This window comes from Neofelis nebulosa, chromosome 9, assembly GCF_028018385.1.
Source record: "Neofelis nebulosa isolate mNeoNeb1 chromosome 9, mNeoNeb1.pri, whole genome shotgun sequence".
Lineage (NCBI taxonomy): Eukaryota > Metazoa > Chordata > Mammalia > Carnivora > Felidae > Neofelis > Neofelis nebulosa.
In genome coordinates this window covers 51,016,426-51,035,131 of record NC_080790.1, presented here as the reverse complement: position 1 = coordinate 51,035,131, position 18,706 = coordinate 51,016,426, and the positions used below count along the sequence as shown (strand labels likewise).

At 42.0% G+C, this 18,706-nt stretch overlaps 1 protein-coding gene and 1 pseudogene across 1 annotated transcript; both read left to right on the top strand.

The window, feature by feature from the left end:
* Window positions 1-18,706, top strand: part of LOC131484911 (single-stranded DNA-binding protein, mitochondrial-like) — a 236,788-nt pseudogene that overhangs the window by 49,101 nt on the left and 168,981 nt on the right.
* On the top strand, window positions 11,733-18,685 carry NOTO (notochord homeobox). Its single transcript, XM_058683697.1, has 3 exons — window positions 11,733-12,321; window positions 13,891-14,105; window positions 16,513-18,685. The coding sequence occupies exons 1-3, from the start codon at window positions 11,970-11,972 to the stop codon at window positions 16,669-16,671; spliced, it is 726 nt and encodes a 241-aa protein (XP_058539680.1). The 5' UTR covers window positions 11,733-11,969; the 3' UTR covers window positions 16,672-18,685.

Genomic DNA, 18,706 nt, shown 5'->3' with positions numbered 1-18,706 from the left:
TAATTTTTATTATACCTTTTCTCTTTTTACTCTTGATAAATCTTCATAGTGGTTTGTTTATTTTATTATCTCTTCCAAAGAACCATTTTGGATTTTGTTGATCTTCTCAACTGTACCATCTTTTTCTATTAACTGTATCTTTTTTTTTTCTATTTCATTACTTTTTGTTCTTATCTGAATTTTCCCTCTATTTTCTTTAGCTTTTTCCCCTATTGGTTTTTTCCTACATACTTATGCTGAACACAATTCATTTATTGCTAGTCTTTATTTTTATTGTAGCTTTTTGTTACAGAAATTTTAAAATATAAACAAAAGCAGAAAAACTACTATAATGAAACTCCATACACTCATCAGCCAGTTTCAACAATTTTCAACTCATTGCCAACCATGTGTTGGCCAATCACCCATCCCAGATTGCTTTGAAGCAAATTCTGATGCCATATATTTTCATGTGTAAATAGTGCAGCAGGTTTTTCTAAAACATAAGGACTTATTATATACAACCTAAAGAATTATCACTAACATACCTTAAAAATATACCGTTACAGGGGCGCCTGGGTGGCTCAGTGGGTTAAGTGTCCAACTTTGGCTCCGGTCATGATCTCGCGGTTTATGAGTTCCAGCCCCACATCCAGCTCTGTGCTGACAGCTCAGAGCCTGGAGCTGCTTCAGATTCTGTGTCTCCCCCTCTCTCTGCCCCTCCCATGCTCATGCTTTGTCTCTTTCTGTCTCTTTAAATAACCATTAAAAAAAAATTTTAAATATACCATTACAATCCCTAAAAAAATAAAACAATAATCTTTCATGTCATTCAATTTCCAGCATTCAAATTTCCTCAATTACCTCATAAATATTTATACAGTTTCTTTGACTCCTAATAAGGTCTAATAATTGCAATTGGTTAATATGTCTCTTATGACTGTTAACTTATAGGTTCTCTCTTCATCTTTTTTTTTCTTACGATTTATTTATTGATGAAGATAGATAGTGGGGCGCCTAGGTGGCTCAGTTGGTTAAGCATCTGACTCTTGGGTCAGCTCAGGTCATGATCTCATGGTTTGAGGGATTGAGCCACACGTCAGGCTCTGCACTGTTAGGTGTGAGATTCTCTCTCTCCCTCTCTCTATGCCCCCTCCCTCTCCCTCTCTCTCTCTGTACTCTGGATTTTGTGATTGCATCCCTGTGGTGTTTAAACATGTTGCTCTGGTCACTGTATTTCCTGTGACTTGGCAGTTAGATCTAAAGACTTGATCAGATTCAGGTTTGTGATAATAAGGACCACTGATGATCATTGCCACTATCCTTTATGCTGTTTTCTGTCCTGTCATTTTTGGTTGTCTGAAGTTTTTTTTCCAGTAGATTCTTCAGGCAGAGATCGTGAGAATAGTATTTTCATATATATATATATATATATATATATATATATATATATATATATATATATGGCTCTTCACTAAAACATCTTAAAGAGCAAATTCAAGAACCATGAGTTAGGAAAGCTATCTTGACCAACCATCTCTTTCTGGTTTAGAAACACTCATCTCAGTTAAACATAGGGTAAGGTTCTCTTTCATGTTGTGTGAATGCTATTTGATTTGGACTTTTTTTCTCCAATTTCTTTGTATTTTCTGTTTACGGTTCTTTTTAAAAAAAATTTGTCTCCTTTATGACCTTCTAGAAAAATGATAAAAATTTCCATATCCACACTGCTCCCCTTTTAAGACCCTTTGCTGTTTTGGGGACACCTGGGTGGCTCAGTCAGTTAAACGTCTGACTCTTGATCTCCGCTCAGGTCATGATCTCACAGTTTGTGAGTTCGAGTCCTGCTTGGGGCTCTGCACTGACAGTGCTTGGGATTCTCTCTTCCTCTCTCTCTGTCCCTCCCCTTCTCTCTCTTTCTCTCAAAATAAATAAATGAACTTTAAAAAAAATAAAAATCAATTTCTAGTCTTTGAAAAATAAAATAAACCCTTTGCTGGTTTTCAAAGCATGTATTGTATTTCTGTTCTTTTAGTCTTTGTCCATGAATTTTTAATATACAATCTTAACTATTATTTTTGCTACTAACAAATAAAATTAGTCAATATTTTTAATTCTTCTCCTGATCATGACAATAACCTTTTAACAGGCCCATTGTTTAATATGCCCAATTTTATTATTGCTGTTGAAATTTTAATTTTGTAATTTAAAAACATTATTCTTAATAATAGTTCATGAAAATTTATTGACAGATTAAAAAACCTCTATGCTTTTTTGTGTGTGCCTTTTGAGTTTTGTTTTTTCTTGCTAATCTACTCTTTAACATGTCTCTTATAAAGAAGGGTCTTTGGGTAGCAAACTCTTTTGGTCTTTGTATGTCTGAAAATGCTTCATTTTTACCTCTCTCTTGAATAAGAGTTTAATATGTTAAATGACATAAAATTGTCACTTTATGTTTATGTTTAGTATTATGATATATAATTATAGTTATCCAAATTATAGGATATAAACTTCTAGGTGGATAATCTCTCTCAGTACATTGAAGAGACGTCTCCATTGTCTTTTTTCCCACTTTTTTCTGTTGTTGTATTACCATCTTTAAGTTTAAGTGTGAAGTCCAGAGGTATTAAATTCATTCACATGGTTGTAGAACCATCATATCAATCCCCATGACTCTTCATCTTGTATAACTGAAACTCTTTACCCATTAGATGGTAACTCCCTGTACTCCCCTTCACCATCTCCTGGAAACCACCATTATACATTGTCTTTATGATTTTGAACATGTACTTCATATAAACGGAATCATATAGTATTTGTCATTCTGTGCTTACTTTACTGAGTATATTGTCCTCAAGTTTCATCCATGTTATAGTGTATGGCAGAGTTTCTTTCCTTTTTAAGGCTGAATAATATTCCATTGTGTGTGTATACCACATTTTGCTAATCCATTCAACCACTGATGAACACAGGTTGCTTCCATGTTTTAGCTATTGTGAATAATGCTTCTGTGAACATGGGTGTACAAATATCTCTTCCAGACCCTGCTTTCACTTCTTTTGGGTAAAAACCAAGAAGTAGAATTGCTGGGCCATATGGTAATTCTATTTTTAATTTTTTGAGGGACTGTCATACTGTTTTCCATGGCAGCTTTACCTTTTACGTTCCCATCAACAGCGCACGAGGTTTCCAATGTCTCTACATCCTCACCAGCACTTATTGTTTCCCGTCTTTTGGGTAGTGGCCATCCTACTGGGTATGAGGTGGTATCTCACTGCAGTTTTGATTTGCATTTCCCTAACGTTTAGCGATGTTGAACATCTTTTCACATGGTCATTGGCCATTTGCACATCGTTGGTGAAACATCTACTCAGATCCTTTGCCTATTTTTTAATTGGGTTGCTTTTTTATTATTGAATTGTAATAGTTCTTTATATATCTTAGCTACAATTGTCTTATCAGATATATGATTTACCAATATTTTCTCCCATTCTGTGGGTTGTCTTTTTACTGTGTTGATAGTGTCTTTTTTTTAAGTTTTTATTTAAATTCCAGTTAACATACAGTGTAATATTAGTTTCAGGTGTACAGTATAGTGATTCAACACTTTCGTCCAACACCCAGTACTCATCACAACAAGGGCATGTTGATAGTTGTCTTTTGATGCACAAATTACTAAAAATTTTCACGAAGTCCAATTTGTCTATTTTTCCTTTTATGTTATAGTCAGGAAATCATTGCCAAATACAATGTTGTGAAGCTTTTGTCTTATGTTTTCTTCTAAGAGTTTTATTGTTTTAGGTCTTACATTTAGGTCTTTGAGCAATTTTTAGTTAATTTTTGTATGTGGTGTTGGGTAAGGGTCCACCTTCATTATTTTGCATGTGGATATACCGTTTTCCCAGTACCATTTGTTGAAAAGACTGTTTTTTACCCATTTAATGGTCTTGGAGTCCTTGTCAAGAATCATTTGGCCATATACATAAGGGTTTAATTCTGGGCTCTCTATTCTATTCAATGGGTCTATATGTCTGCTTTATGCCAATACCACTCTGTTTTTATTACTGTATCTTTGAACTAAGTTTCGAAATCAGGAAGTAGAAGTCCTCCAGTGTTTTTCTTCTTTTTCAGTATCGATTTGGCTATACAGGGTCACTTGAAATTCCATACAAATTTTAAGATGGGTTTTCCTATTTCTGTGAAAAACATCATTGGGATTTTAATAGGCATTGAATCTACAGATCACTTTGGGTAGCACTGACATTTTAACAATATTGCCTTCCAATCCATGAACATAGAATCTATTTCCATTTGTGTCTTCTCCAATTCTTTCAGCAATGCTTTCTAGTTTTCATTGTACAAGTCTTTCACCTCCTTGGTTAAGTTAATTCCTAAGTATTTTATTCATTTTGATGCTACTGTAAATGGAATTGTTTTTATAATTTGTTTTCACATTGTTCATTGTGTATAGAAATGCAAATTATTTTCATGTGTTGACTTTGATTCTGCTACTTTGTTGAATTCATGATTTATTCTAACAGGTTTTTTTGTGTGGAATCTTTAGAGTTTTCTACATATAAAGTCATATTATCTGCAAACAGAGATATTTTACTTCTTTTTCACTTTGGATGCCTTTTATTTCTTTTTTTTTTAAGTTTACTTATTTTTGACAGAGAGAGATAACACAAGCAGGGGAAGGGCAAAGAGAGAGGGAGAGAATCCCAAGCAGGTTCTGTGCTGTCAGCATGCAGCAGCCTGATGTGGGGCTTGATCACATGAACCATGAGATCATAACCCCAGCCAAAACTAACAGCTGGGTGCTTAACCAACTGAGCCACCCAGGCACCCCTTATTTCTTGTTGGAAATTTTTTAGTAATCTCTACACCAATGGGGGCTCAAACTTATGACTCTGAGATCAAGAGCTACATGTTCTTCCAACTGAACCAGCCAGGTGCCCCAACACTTGTATTCTGTTTTTGTTTTTAAATTTTTTAAGTTTATTTATTTATTTTGAGAGAGAAAGAGACAGTGTGAATAGGGGAACGGCAGAGAGAGAGAATCCCAAGCGGCCTCCATGTTGTCAGCACAGAGCTGGACACAGGGCTCGAACCCATATACCGTGAGATCATAACCTAAGCCCAAGTCCAACACTTAACTGACAGAGCCGCCCAGGCGCCCCTTCCAGTCGTGTTCTGAATACAAGTGGTGAAAGCCTTGATCCTGATTTTAGAGGAAAAGTCTTTCATCATTGAATATAATGTTTACTATGCATTTTTATTCTATGATTCTTACTAGGTTGAGATAGTTTCCTTCTATCCCTAGTTTGTTGAGTGTTTATCATGAAAGTGTGAAATGTGCTAAATTTTATCAAATACTTTTTCTGCATCAGTTGAGATGATAATGTGTTTTACCCCCTGCATGTTGATGTGGTGAATTATATTCATCAATTTTCATATGTTGAACCATCCTTGCATTCCAGTAATAAATCCCACTTAGTCATGGTGTATAACCTTTTAATATGCTACAGAATTCTGTTTGCTAATATTTTGTTGAGGTTTTTGCACCTATGTTCATCAGGGATATTAGACTGTAGTTTTCTTGTAGTGTCTTTGTTTGGCTATCCTGTATCAGGTAATGCTGACATCACAAAAATGAGGAAGTGTTCCCTCCTCTTCAGTTTTTTAGAAAAGTTTGAGAAGGATTGTATTAGTACTTCTTGGTAGAATTCCCCTGTGAAGCCATCGGGTCCACAGGTTTTCTTTGTTTGAAGATCTCTGAATACTGATTCAATCTTCTTACTAGTTATAGGTCTATTCCAATTTTCTATTTCTTTGTGATTTAGTCTTAGTAGGTTGTGTGTTTCTAGGAACTTGTCCATTTCATATAGGTTATCCAACTTTGGCATACAATTGTTCATAGTATTGTCTCATAATCCTTTTATTTCTATAAAATTGGTAATAATGTCCCATCTTCATTTCTCATTTAGTAATTTGAGTCTTGACTTTTCTTCTTAGTCCATCTAGCTAAAGGTTTGGCAATTTTGTTGATCTTTTGAAGAACCAACTTTTGGTTTCATTAATCTTCTCTATTGCTTTTCTATCCTCTATTTCATTTATCTCTGTTTTAATCTTTATTATTTCCTTCCGTTATCTTTGGTTTTAGTTTATTCTTCTTTTTATATTTCCTTAAGTTGAAAATTATGTTGTTGATCTGAGATCTCTCTTTTGAATGTAAGCATTTATAATTATAAATTCCCCCCTTGGTAGCACTTTCATTGAATCCTATGAGTTTTGGTATGTTATGTTTCATTTTTGTTCATCTCTAAGATTTTCTCATATCCCTCATGATTTTTGTTTTTATTTATTGTTTGTTTAAAAGTGTGTGGCTTAGTTTTTTTGTGAATTTTCCAGCTTTCCTTTTTTTATTCACTTCTAACTTCATCTCATTGCTGTTGGAGGAGACACTTTTAAAATCTATATTTTAAAATCTATTGAGACTTAATTTGTGACCTAATATATAGTCTATCCTAGAAAATGTTCCATGTGCACTTGAGAAAAAAAATGTGAATTCTGTTGTTAGGTAGAGTGGTCTATATATGTCTGTTAGATTTAATAGTTTTATTGTGTTAAGTCTTCTATTTCCCTACTTATCTTCTGTCTGGTTGTTCTATACGTTATTGTGAGTAGGTTATAGAAGACTCCAACTTTTACTGTAAAACTGTGCATTTGTCCCTTCAATTCTATCAGTTTTTGCTTCATATATTTTGGTCCGTCACAAAGTACGTAACTATTTGCATTAAACTTCTTGCTATCTTGAACTTTATGTAATATATAATGTCCTTATTTGTCTCTTATAACCTTTTTTGGTTTATAATCTATTTTGCCTGATATTAGTATATCCACACCTGCTCTTTTTTGGTTACTATTTGCATGTAATATCTTATTCTATTGTCCCACTTTCAATTTCCTTGTGTATTTGGATCTCCAGTGAGATATAGTGTTGATATAATAGATTTGGATCATTTGTTTTTATCTATCTATAAATATGCCCTTTTTGTCCCCATATACACAATAACAATTTTATCTTTAGGCACCAGACCAAAGTGATAGCGAAAGTGAAGAGGAGTTTGGCAAATGATTGTAGGTGCTTCTATTCCCCTACCCTTTGGGCGAACAAATATGAGGAACATCCTTCTGAGGAACATCCTCTCTGGAGGACATAACTAGGTATCTCCTGCTGGAGGGGATAGAAGTTGCTTTCATCTCTACTTTCAGCAAAAGGTACTTGTAGTTTTTGACTGCAGGAGTCAAATTCTGTAATATTTAACTTTCTTTTACAAATATAACAAATGTAAAATTAAACCATGATGCTACGGAATGTTAAGCCAACCCAAATAAGGATTTCATAATTTGATAAATCTGACTGAAGTAAATTTTCAATAGAGATAATACAAACTAAGAAAAAGATCTACCAACAGTCATAAAATGGATACTACTAATAAAAAAAGAACAGAATATTACATTTAAATATTTACACTGAAATCAAAAAACATCAAATTTACAAAGGATACAGAGCTTCACATCTACAAAGAAAGAAACTAAGACTCAAAAGATTAAATGATGGAAATACTTTAGTGTAGAGAAAAGCTTGTGTCAAACCCTAGTTTTGTCATTTACCAGCTGAGTGATCTTGGCTATTGTTAATCAGCTTCTCAGAGTTTTAATTTCCTCACCTGTACAAAGTAAAGGTATTATTTGATTTACAAAGTGGCTATTAAGATTTAATATGATAAAATACCTAGTTCAGTTTCTCAAAGCCTAACAACTGCTCAATAATTATTATGATCTTACCCAAAGTCACAAAACCTGTTGGCAGAGCTGGTACTGGAACCCAGGTGTCTTGACTATTGGTTGATGTACTGCCCTTTCCAAGGCTGCACTGTTTCAAGGCTTACATTTAAGTCATGTTAAAACTAAGATTCAACTCCATTGGTATACAATATGGATGGACATATGCATATGACTTCAACTAAACCAAGGTCAAGGTCTGATCTTTGTGAATAAATTGATTGGCCATATTTCATTCAGCCCCATCTTCAGAAAGTCACGTCCGTGACCTGAGTAAGAGTGAATCAGGTATGATACTAAACTGTTTATTAAACCACTTCTATGTAATTATCTCTCTTTAACCTATTTCTGTTCTCTCTGGAGGACATAACTAGATTAATTCCAAAGTTCACCTTTGATATTTTTATGTTCATACATGAAGTACAGAACATTGATAGACCATTATATAAAGGGAATTTGTGAATCTTGGGGCGCCTGGGTGGCTCAGTCGGTTAAGCGGCCGACTTCGGCTCAGGTCATGATCTCGCGGTCCGTGAGTTCGAGCCCCGCGTCGGGCTCTGTGCTGACAGCTCAGAGCCTGGAGCCTGTTTCAGATTCTGTGTCTCCCTCCCTCTCTCTGACCCTCCCCTGTTCATGCTCTGTCTCTCCCTGTCTCAAAAATAAATAAAACGTTAAAAAAAAAATTCAGACCTAAATGTAAAAGCTAAAAGAACAAGGAAAAAAAAAATAACAGGAGAGTATCTTCATGACTAGGGGCAGGGAAAGGTTTCTTTTAAAGGACACAAAAGCAGATAATTAAACTTTATTAAAATTGGTAATTTTTGTTCATAAAAAGACCAACAATAAAAGAATGAAAAGGCAGACCCCAGAATGGGAGAAGATATTTTCTTCTCTTTACAGTGCAACAAAGAACTTGATCCCAAAATATCTATCTATATGTAAACCACCTTACAAATTAATAAAGAAAAGATAGTAACCCAATGTAAAAATAAGCAAAGCACTTAACAGGCACTTCACACAAAAAAGGATATCCAAGTGGTTGATAAACTTATGAAAAGATGCTGAACATAAACATCTTCAGGGAAATAATTGCAAATTAAAACCACATTTTGCTAAATGACACATAGCTAAGAGATTTAAATGTAGACAGTCTGTTAACCTCTCTTGCTCTTTTTACTAATATTTAAATTGAGAATATCAATACCTGTCCTTAGAGGAATTTATAGCCTAAGTGAAATAACAGAAAACATAACTATGTACTGAACAGTGAATTGTGTACTAACTCCAGAGCTAGAGACACAGTGAGTACATTCTTTACCAAAAAATCAGCACAAATAGACTTAAAATGTTCTTAAGCCTTCCATCTTTTTCCAACAAGTTTTTTCTTGTTCTTTGTCAACTCCCCCTAATTCCAGGATGCCTGCTGCCGCAGATTAGCCCATTGAGAGTCTCAGTGCATAAAGTGACACAAACCAGACCCTTGGCCCTATAAATCTGTCCTCATCCTATCTCTCACTGAACACTTTTAAGAAGTTTAGCCCAACACATCTACCAATGTAAATAGCCTCTCTCCTCCCCATAATAGTTACCATTTAACTAAAAACATCATCTCATTTAATTCGTGTACCAATCCCATCAGGTGAGTATTATTTTCTCACTTAATAAATCATTCCCATTTTACAAGAAATTAGAGGCTTGGAGTGAATAATCCACTTATCCAAAGTCACAGAAATGACAGATTTTTAAAAAATTAATGTTACATTATTTTTTAGTATATACACAATCAGGGGATGTAGACAACAGTAAATTTTTAATTAGGATGAAGAATGGAATTTATAATTGTAATCTAGACCTAGAGAAAAGCTAAGATTTACTGAACATTAGATAGATTTTTTTAATATTTAAAAAAAATACAATTTTTCACTTATTATTTTTCAGTCACTATGCCAGCTACCAAAGATACCAAGATAAGACTTCATAAATACCATCACCTTGGTCATTGGTCCTCAATGTACAGTTCCGAGATCAACAGCATCAGCATCACCTAAGAAACTGTTTAAAATTAATATTTTTAAGCAGCACCTATGTTACTGAATCAGAAACTCTCAGGATGGTGCCCAGTAATCTGTGTTATGAATGTTGGAGGTGATCCTGATGCATGAGAAGCACTGCCCTAAATCATCACTCTAGTCTCCCAGGTGAGGAAATTTAGGAGGTGACTTGAGAGTATGGATCAAAACAAAGATTTGCTAGAAACCAGTCTCCACTATGCCAATAATAGAAATGATGGAGATGTAAATATAGGTTTATCCAACTCCAAAATCCACATTTTTTTTAAAGTTTATCTATTTAAGAGAGAGAGAGAGAGTGCGCACACGCAGGAGAGAAAGAAGCCCCAAATCCCAAGCAGGCTCCATTGTCAGCACAGAGCCCGACGTGGAACTTGATCCTACAGACCATGAGATCATGACCTGAGCCAAAATCAAGAGTCAGATGCCCAACCAACTGAGCCCCCCAGGTGCCCCCCCAAATCCACATTTTCTATCCCTGTGCTCCACTGACCCCTAACAGCATGAGCTGTTATTGTCTTTATGGGTCTGAAGAAGTGGGTGCCCATGTCCCTCCTCATAGGCATGCTGTTGGTACCTTGATACTGCCATTGGCGTGTGTGGGGGGGAGTCCTGGGGGGGGTGACATAGCCCCTCCCTCTTAGAGAAAAATCTCCTTAAAAACAAATATGTTGAGAAATGGAGTGGTGTGTGTAGGATTTGGGAGTTATGGGGGGAAGGGGTCCTCCAGAACTTTCACTTGATTGCCCCAGTAAGTCTGACCTCAGGTAAGTTAGACCCTGTCTTCTGAGTTTGCATCTCACCCATCCTTCCCCAGAGCTGTCACTGTGTTCCCTCATCTCTGACTTAGCCCTCCCGCCACCCACCACAGTAAGGCTACACTGGGACTATCTGGACCACCCACTGATGATTTCACCCACAATCTCAGCTTCCAGGCTGCTTGGGGTACTGTCCAGAAGGTGGGGCCGGTATTTGCTGAGTGGGAACAACAGAGGACAGGTGGCTGCTCACTCCAGCAAGTTTCCCCTGATCCCCCACATGGCAGAGCAGACAGAGGCATATTTGTGTCCTAAATAGCTGATGCCTGTTGACAATGACATGGAACTGCCTTCGACTGAGTAGTTTCAATGTTAGGCATTGATTTGAGGAGGCAGAATGCAGTAGGAGCCTGGGAAGCAAGAAGCCCTCGGAGCTCCACAATCCCAGCACAACGATCACCAAGCACCAGGCCAGTTCTAAATGCTTTACATGCATTAGCTCAGGTAATCCGCACAGCAACTCCATGAGATAGCTACTATTACCATCCACGTTACAGGTAAGGAAACACAAACAGTAACTTGTAATTTGCCCAAGGACAACAGCTAGAAGTACTCATTATTCATCTGTAAACCAGGGATACAAATTCCGGCCCTACACCTACAGAACCCAAGGAGTTTTGTAGTAACTCCTATGTATTGGTAATAAAGAGTATTTCTTAACCTGGAACTGTTACAGTTTTTTCCCCTTCCACCTTTTTAGACAGAGGAAAGTTCCTGGAAAAATCCAAAAGAAACTGGTAACCATGGAGGTGTCTCCACTCAAGGAAACTGAGTGGCTGGGGGACAGGATGGGAAATTTACCTTTCACTGTATTTATCAATATATTTAAATTAGATTTTATGTATGTATGTGTGTATGTATGTATGTATGTATGTATGTATTTAAAGTCTGCTTAGCCCAGGTGAAGCTGCAGCGAGCTAGGGCCCTTTTCCGACCGCACCAAGGAGGGCATTTTTAAATACGGAGTAAGGGAGGGAGGGAGTGCCCACCTTGACTTGGCGGCTTGACCAGCTTTGGAGGGTGGGGGCTTCGCAGCGCGCTGGTGGCCCCGCCTAGGCGGCTGGAAGAAAAGGCCGACCCCGGCCCCGCCCCGCCTCGCCAAATTTAAGAGCCCTCGTCCACCGCCGGGAATGCTCCTGACCAACAAGTCTCTCTCCCTTTTGCGTGGTGCTCCCCCTCGTCCCTCGCGCTCCCTGCACGGCTGCCCACAGGCCGTGGCTTCACTCCCTGTGCCCGACAGGGCAGGGGCCGCGCCATGCCCAGCCCAGTGCCGCGAGGCAGCCGGCCGCCCGCTCCCCCGGGCGCAGGAGACGAGACCTCGGAGCTCCAGCGCCGCCCCGCGGGTCCAGGCAGGCCCCGCGCTCCCGGGCGCCTCGAGTCTTCCTTCTCCGTCGAGGCCATCCTGGCCAGGCCTGCCCGCCGCGCGCCCCCCGCCGCCGCCCCAATGTCCGGCGTCGCCGCGGACCTCGGCTCGGCTCCCTCCCGGTTTCCCGCGACGTGGCTGCCGGCCTACCTGAGCGTGAGTCTCTACCAGCAGTGCCCCCAGCTGCCCCGGACGGGGCTCCGCGTGGCTCACCTCTACGGCCTCCAGGGCCTCGGCGTCACAGGTACGAGCTGCTCTGGCGCCTGGGAACCGGGCGGGCGGCCGAAGCGTGGCAGCCGCGACAGCGGGCACAGGATAGAGACGTCCCTGAGTTTTGAGAACCACGCACGGTCGGTGGGAAGGGGCCCGATGACCCTTCACCTTGCCTTGAACCCGAAGCCCAAGAGAGGGACTGGCCGAGAACAGACCACTGCACGGGGCTTCCCCCAAACGCACGCTGCTGAGGTGGGAGGAGGTGTGTGTGAGCGCGCGGGTGCAGAGCAGAAGGTGCGGGGAAGGTCAGAAGGGGCCTCGGAAGACTGGGACAAGGCCAGCCCTGGGGCTGCAGAGCGTCCCTTCTGGAGAATTAGTCTCTCGCTCCTTCCACAGCCCCTTTGAATAACGACTGTTAGCTTAGACTCTTCCCCAAAGTAGCTCTCTTCTGGAACGCGCGGCCCAGTTAGCTGGGAGAAGCGGCTGCTGCGGTGGTGAGGTTCATGGAGGAGCTGTTAGCTGGCAAATGCCGGGACCCCAGTACCGCCTCCACCGCTCACGCCCAGTCCGGGTGAGCATAAAGCCCCACACTTAACTGCTCTCTGAGCCTGCTTGTGTATCGCGCTCTTAAAAGAGGAACCTCGGGCTCTGGGGCTCAGGCACTTAAACCCCAACGAGAATTTAACTGTGTACCTAACGTTCTCCTCTAGCATTTACATCCACCCACAGGAGCTTTTGCCATTTTTGGCAATCTGATTCACGGTTCCCCACCTCCCCTTGAGGAAAACAGGAGCAAGATTAACGCAAGCCTTGTCAACCCATACCAAGATCCATGTAACACAATCTTACCTGGTGGCTATTCCCTGGGTTCTCTCCATTCTGCATTTCCACCCCTTTCAGCTGGGCATTTCTCCACCCTTCCCTTCAGAGAAAGCCTAGGCTCTCAACCCCATCCAGATTCGTGCCACTGCATCTGAGCGACATGCCCAAGTTTCCAAAACAACTTTCCCTAACTGCCTCACACAGCTGAGGTCTGAATTGCAGCTTACTGCTTTGTATTAGTTAATCTCATTTTCAAATTAGTTTTTTTTTTTTTTTTAATGTATGTTTGTTTGTTTGAGAGTGTGTGCTTGAGCAGGTATGGGGCAGAGAGAGAGAGAGAGAGAGAGAGAGAGAGAGAGAGAGAGAGAGAGAGAAGGAGAGAATCCCAAGCAGGTTCCAGGCTGTCAGCGCAGAGCCTGACTCGGCACAAATCCCACAAACCGTGAGATCGTGACCTGAGCCAAAACCAAGAGTTGGATGCTCAACTGACTGAGCCACCCAGGTGCCCCTCATTTTCAAGTTAGTTTTTGCATAGGTAATCCATTCCTACAGTTCAAACTCCACAATGTTTCCTAAGACAGATGGAGAAGAGTTTCCCCTTATATTCCTGTCCCCCAGTCACCTGGTTAACTCCACCCCACAAGCAGCCAATGACACCAGTCTCTTTATTCTTCCAGGGGTATTTTATGCATATTTAATACCTAAATACGTGTGTGTGTGTGTGTGTGTGTGTGTGTGTGTGTGTGTGTCTGTGTCTGTGTGTGTGTTTGCTTTTTAGGCTTAGAGCTGGCTCACTGCTCAGGCCTCTGGGGCACTCCAGACTGGGCTCCAGCCGAGGAACTTCAGGACACTGAGAGACCTCAAAAGAGGGTTCGGACCATGTTTAACTTGAAGCAGCTGGAAGAGTTGGAGAAAGTGTTTACAAAACAGCACAATCTAGTGGGGAAGAAGAGAGCCCAGCTGGCAGCCCAGCTCAACCTTACGGAGAACCAGGTGGGAGCAGGGACCCCTGTGGGGTCAGGGCTGTGCCTGGGGGCAGACACTGCTCTCCAGAAGGCCCTGGGTGAGGTTGAGGGGAAGACATGGGCCTTCTTCCCCTGTGCCAGGTCACTGAGGGAGACAGGCCCTAATCACTGGCACACTTCCTACATGAATGAGGAAGTAGTCCCGTTTGAAATCACATAATGGGAACAACTATGTTAATCTAAATATTAACCTAGAACTTATGTTTCCATGTTAAAAAGGGAGCTGACCATGAAGTTAAGTGTGTTCAAGGGACTGAATATTAAAAATAATAATAAATATTCACTAGAACCCTATACTTCACTTGAGCTACTACACCACTTTTCTACTCTTTTCATAGGCAAACTTCCCATGAATTTTTTATAGTCACTCCATGTCCTTACTTCCCATCTACTTAACTCATTCTGATATGAATTCTTTCCCTACCATTCCATCAAAACTTCTCCTCCAGGTCTCTTAATGACCTCCATGTTGCCAAAGTCAACAGATGCTTTCCTCGTCTTACTCCCCACTCAGTACAGTTGACCTCTCCTCTTATGTGAACACATTCTTCTCTTGGCTTTTGGACACCACATTCTTGGTTTTCCAGCTCTCTGGCCACTTCCTCTGTGTCAACTTTGTAGGGTACTCTTTGTGACCTCAAATTGTCTCTGTAGCTGATCTCATTTATTCCCATGATTTTATTTTATTTTATTATTTTTTTAATGTTTATTCATTTTTGAGAGAGAGAGAGAGAGAGAGAGAGAAACTGAGCATGAGCAGGGGAGGGGCAGAGAGAGGGAGACACAGAATCCAAAGCAGACTCCAGGCTGAGCCGGATGCGGGGCTCGAACTCACCAACGGTGAGATCATGACCTGAGCTGAAGTTGGATGCTCAACCAACTGAGCCACCCAGGTGCCCCATCATTTATTCCCATGCTTTTAAATACCATCTATAAGCCAACAACTCCCAGATTTGTATCTTAGCTCACTCCTTTTTTTCCTAACTTGTACGTTTATCTACCTTCTTTTTTTTAATTTTATTTGTTTTATTTAAGTAATCTCTACACCCAACATGGGGCTCAAACTCACAACCCCAAGATCATGAGTTGCATGCTCTTCTGACTGAGTCAGCCAGGCACCCCTACGTTCTTTTTTTTTTAAGTTTGTTTATTTTGAGAGAGCACACATACACGTTTGTGGGGGAGGGGCGGAGACAGAGACTCCCAAGCAGGCTCCACCCTGTCAGTATACAGCATATGCAGGTTTGATCCCACCAACCGTGAGATCATGACCCGAGGTGAGATCAAGAGTCAGACGCTTAACCAACTGAGCCACCCAGGCATCCCTCTATCTACCCTCTTGAGGTCTCCACTTGGATGTTTCCTGGGTATGCATTTCAACTTAAGTCTAAACTTCAATTTGTGACCTTTTTCTCTCCAGATCTGTTCCTTTCCCTACTCATGGTCCCACCATCCATCCAGTTGCTCAAAATACCAAGTCATCCTACATTCTTCCTTCTCTCCCACTTCCATTGCATCGGCAAGCCTTGTCACCTCTACCCCCAAAGTACAGCTGGAATCGCTTCATTTTTTTCCATTGCCCGTAGTTCACACCAGTCCCAGCTCTTTCTGGATCATTGCAATAGCCCCCAGCTGTCTCCCTGCATCTCCTTTCATCCTTTCTTCACAGAGCAGCCAGATGTGCAATTCACTTGAGATGCAAACAGGACTATGTCACATCCCATTTAGTAGCCTGAAAGCTGACACTCCTTATCCATAGCCTCCATAGTCCTAGGTGATCTGGGCTCTGCTGACCTCTCCATTTTCCCTTCCTTCACTTCCCCATCTCACTCTCAGCTATTTCAGCCACACTCTTTCTTTTTGGTCCTCCAACACACCAAGCTTGGTTCTACCACGGAGCCTTCCTACAGGTTGTCCCCTGCCCCAGCCTGCTTTTCTCTGTTCCCATTAAACTGGCCTCTGATCTGGTGAACCTTAGCTTAAGTGCTGCTTCCTCAGGGAGGGCCAGACCCCTGTTCATACTCGCATTTGTGTTTATGGATTTGTTTCCATATTTATTCCCCCCCCCCCTCTCTCTCTCTCTCTCTCTCTCTCTCTCTGGACTGTGAGTTCCATGAGGTCAGGGACCATACCTCTCTTGCTCACCACTGTATCACCATCACCTAGGATGGTGCCTAGTACATAGTAGAGCTCCATAAATACTTGTTGGATGAATGAATGTGTCTAAAATTATAGGGAAGGGTGTTTTGAAGGAGATGCTTCCTTTAGAAGGAAGATCAAATGTGGACCAGAGATCAGGGGCCACTGTGGGAATGGGGGAAGCAGTGGGAACTGCTGGTCACATTCTAATTTCTGACCATTGCCTCCAATTATAGGTGAGGGTCTGGTTCCAAAACCGCAGGGTCAAGTATCAGAAGCAGCAAAGGCTGAAGCTACCAGCTGTGTCTGCCATGGCTGCCTCCCAGGATGAGCCCTCCAGCAGCTCTGACACCAGCATCCAGAGAGAAGACACTGACTCAGGAGTGGACAGCTGAGGACTGGGACAAAGGCTCAACCCAGGCTGTCTGGGCTAGTTCTTCCTGGGGATACCCACGGGAACTTCTGAGCCTTTCTTCTTCATCTGTATAATGGGTGCATTGACAATTTACTCTTCCCAGAGCCGACAGGATGTCTGTAAAGCTGTTATGGGGTGCCAGGCCCAGTGCTAAGTGTTCAGCAAGTGTTAAGGTTTATAAGTTCCCTTCACCTGGGGGTGTGGTGCTTGCACCAGAACTGGCCCCTCCAGGGATTAATCTTTTCCTGGCTTGCCTGTGGAGAAGGGGCTTCCTTGAATCAGTATTTGGGCCTAGAAGCCTCTTCCCCACCAGAGATGATGGATATGAGAGTAAAGAGGAGGGAAAGGTAAACCATTTAGCCTACTTCAGAGTTTCCCAAAGTTTTCTTGTTTTGTCTGAACTGCTACCACTTTTAGGAGCTCAGCCCCAATTGTCTGCTTAGGCACAGACATGCTTCCCTGACCCCATCTTTTTCCCTCTAGCTACCCACTTTGATCCCTCTCCATCATTGTACAGAGAAATTTGGCTCTGCCTTTGCCAAAGCAGGCATTTTTTCACAAACTCTGCTGTATTTCCATGAGACAGTTATAATTTTTCCCCTTCAAGCCCCTAACTCATGGTTCCCTTTCCTTCCCAGGAATCTGCTCCGTTTCTAAGAAGGCTGCTGATAGCCTACCCCTGTGAGGCCAGCCACCAGCAATTCCAGAGCTCATTTCTCTAGTGCTCTACATTCCTGGGCAGGCCTCTGTTCAGAGTATTGATTTAGAATCTCCAATGGCTTCTGGGTAGAGGGGAGCTGGTGAAAGGAGGCCTGCCCTGCCACCTGCCGGTGACAGAAGGCACGGTCCCCACTGCTGTCTGCAGCGTTCTGAGGGAGACAGGAAGGGCAGGGAGCAGAGGTGAAAAACCACATCCCTCCAAGTGGTGGTAGACCATCTTCTCCTAGACACTAGGCCACAGGCTTGAGGCCAGGGTCCAGCTTCAAGAACTCTTCTCTCCCCCTGTCTTCAGGGAAATCCTTCCTAATGCTGGACCCAAAGTCCACTCTGTTAATCAAAGGAATCTACCTGCATCTACCACTTCCACCACCTGCCTCCTCAATTGACTCACCTTTTAAAAATAATTTTAAAAAAAATCAACAGTTAACCTATTCAACAGTTACTAGGGCCTACCCAATCCCCCAATATGACCATGAGACCATAACAGAAGCAGACACATCCTTTTTCAAGGAGCACAGAATCAATTGGAGGACAAGGAAACGACGCATGGTTGTCAGACTTGGCTGTGGGGACAGATGCTGTAAGTCAGTGGTTCCAGCTTTTTGGGGTCCTGAATGAGAACAGGGCCTTCTGCTGTTCCCAGGACAATATGTATATGTACACTCACTTCACACAATTTCAGGGGTCCTCTGACCTGAGCTCCACCATCTACCCCCTTCTATCACCCCTAGGCTGCAAAGTCCCTTAAGCCCCTGAAGGGTCTGAGAAAAGCACAAGTCCAGCTTGATCTGTCGAAGGGCTGTCTGCCCGCTGCCAGAAGGCCCAAGGAGAAGGGAATTCTTGCGCCCGACTTTGTAGATGGGGAGGTAGGGCAAGCTCCCCATCTACAAGCTCCCCAAGGTAGTCCTTCCTTTCAGGTAGAAGGTCAGAGAGGGTATAAGTTGGCCGGCCGCTGTCCCACCCCATGGCTGGATCCAGAGTGCCTGACTCTCGACGGGGCACTGGGTGGACAGAGACAACAGACACCAAAACACGAACTGGACACAGATACATCAAAACTATACACACACCCACCGGCTATGATACATAGGTACGTACGAAGACACAGACGCAAAACTGCACAGATGTAAAAAACGCGGACCCAGCGACATCCAGCCATCGAACCAATCGACCTAAACACACAGATTAAAGGGATCCCAATTTCCCAATTCGGACTTGCTAGCGCGCAAACCCTAGCAGCCTGGAGACTCACTCGCCGGGGGCGGGGCCAGAGAGGGGCGGGGCCCCCCCCGGGT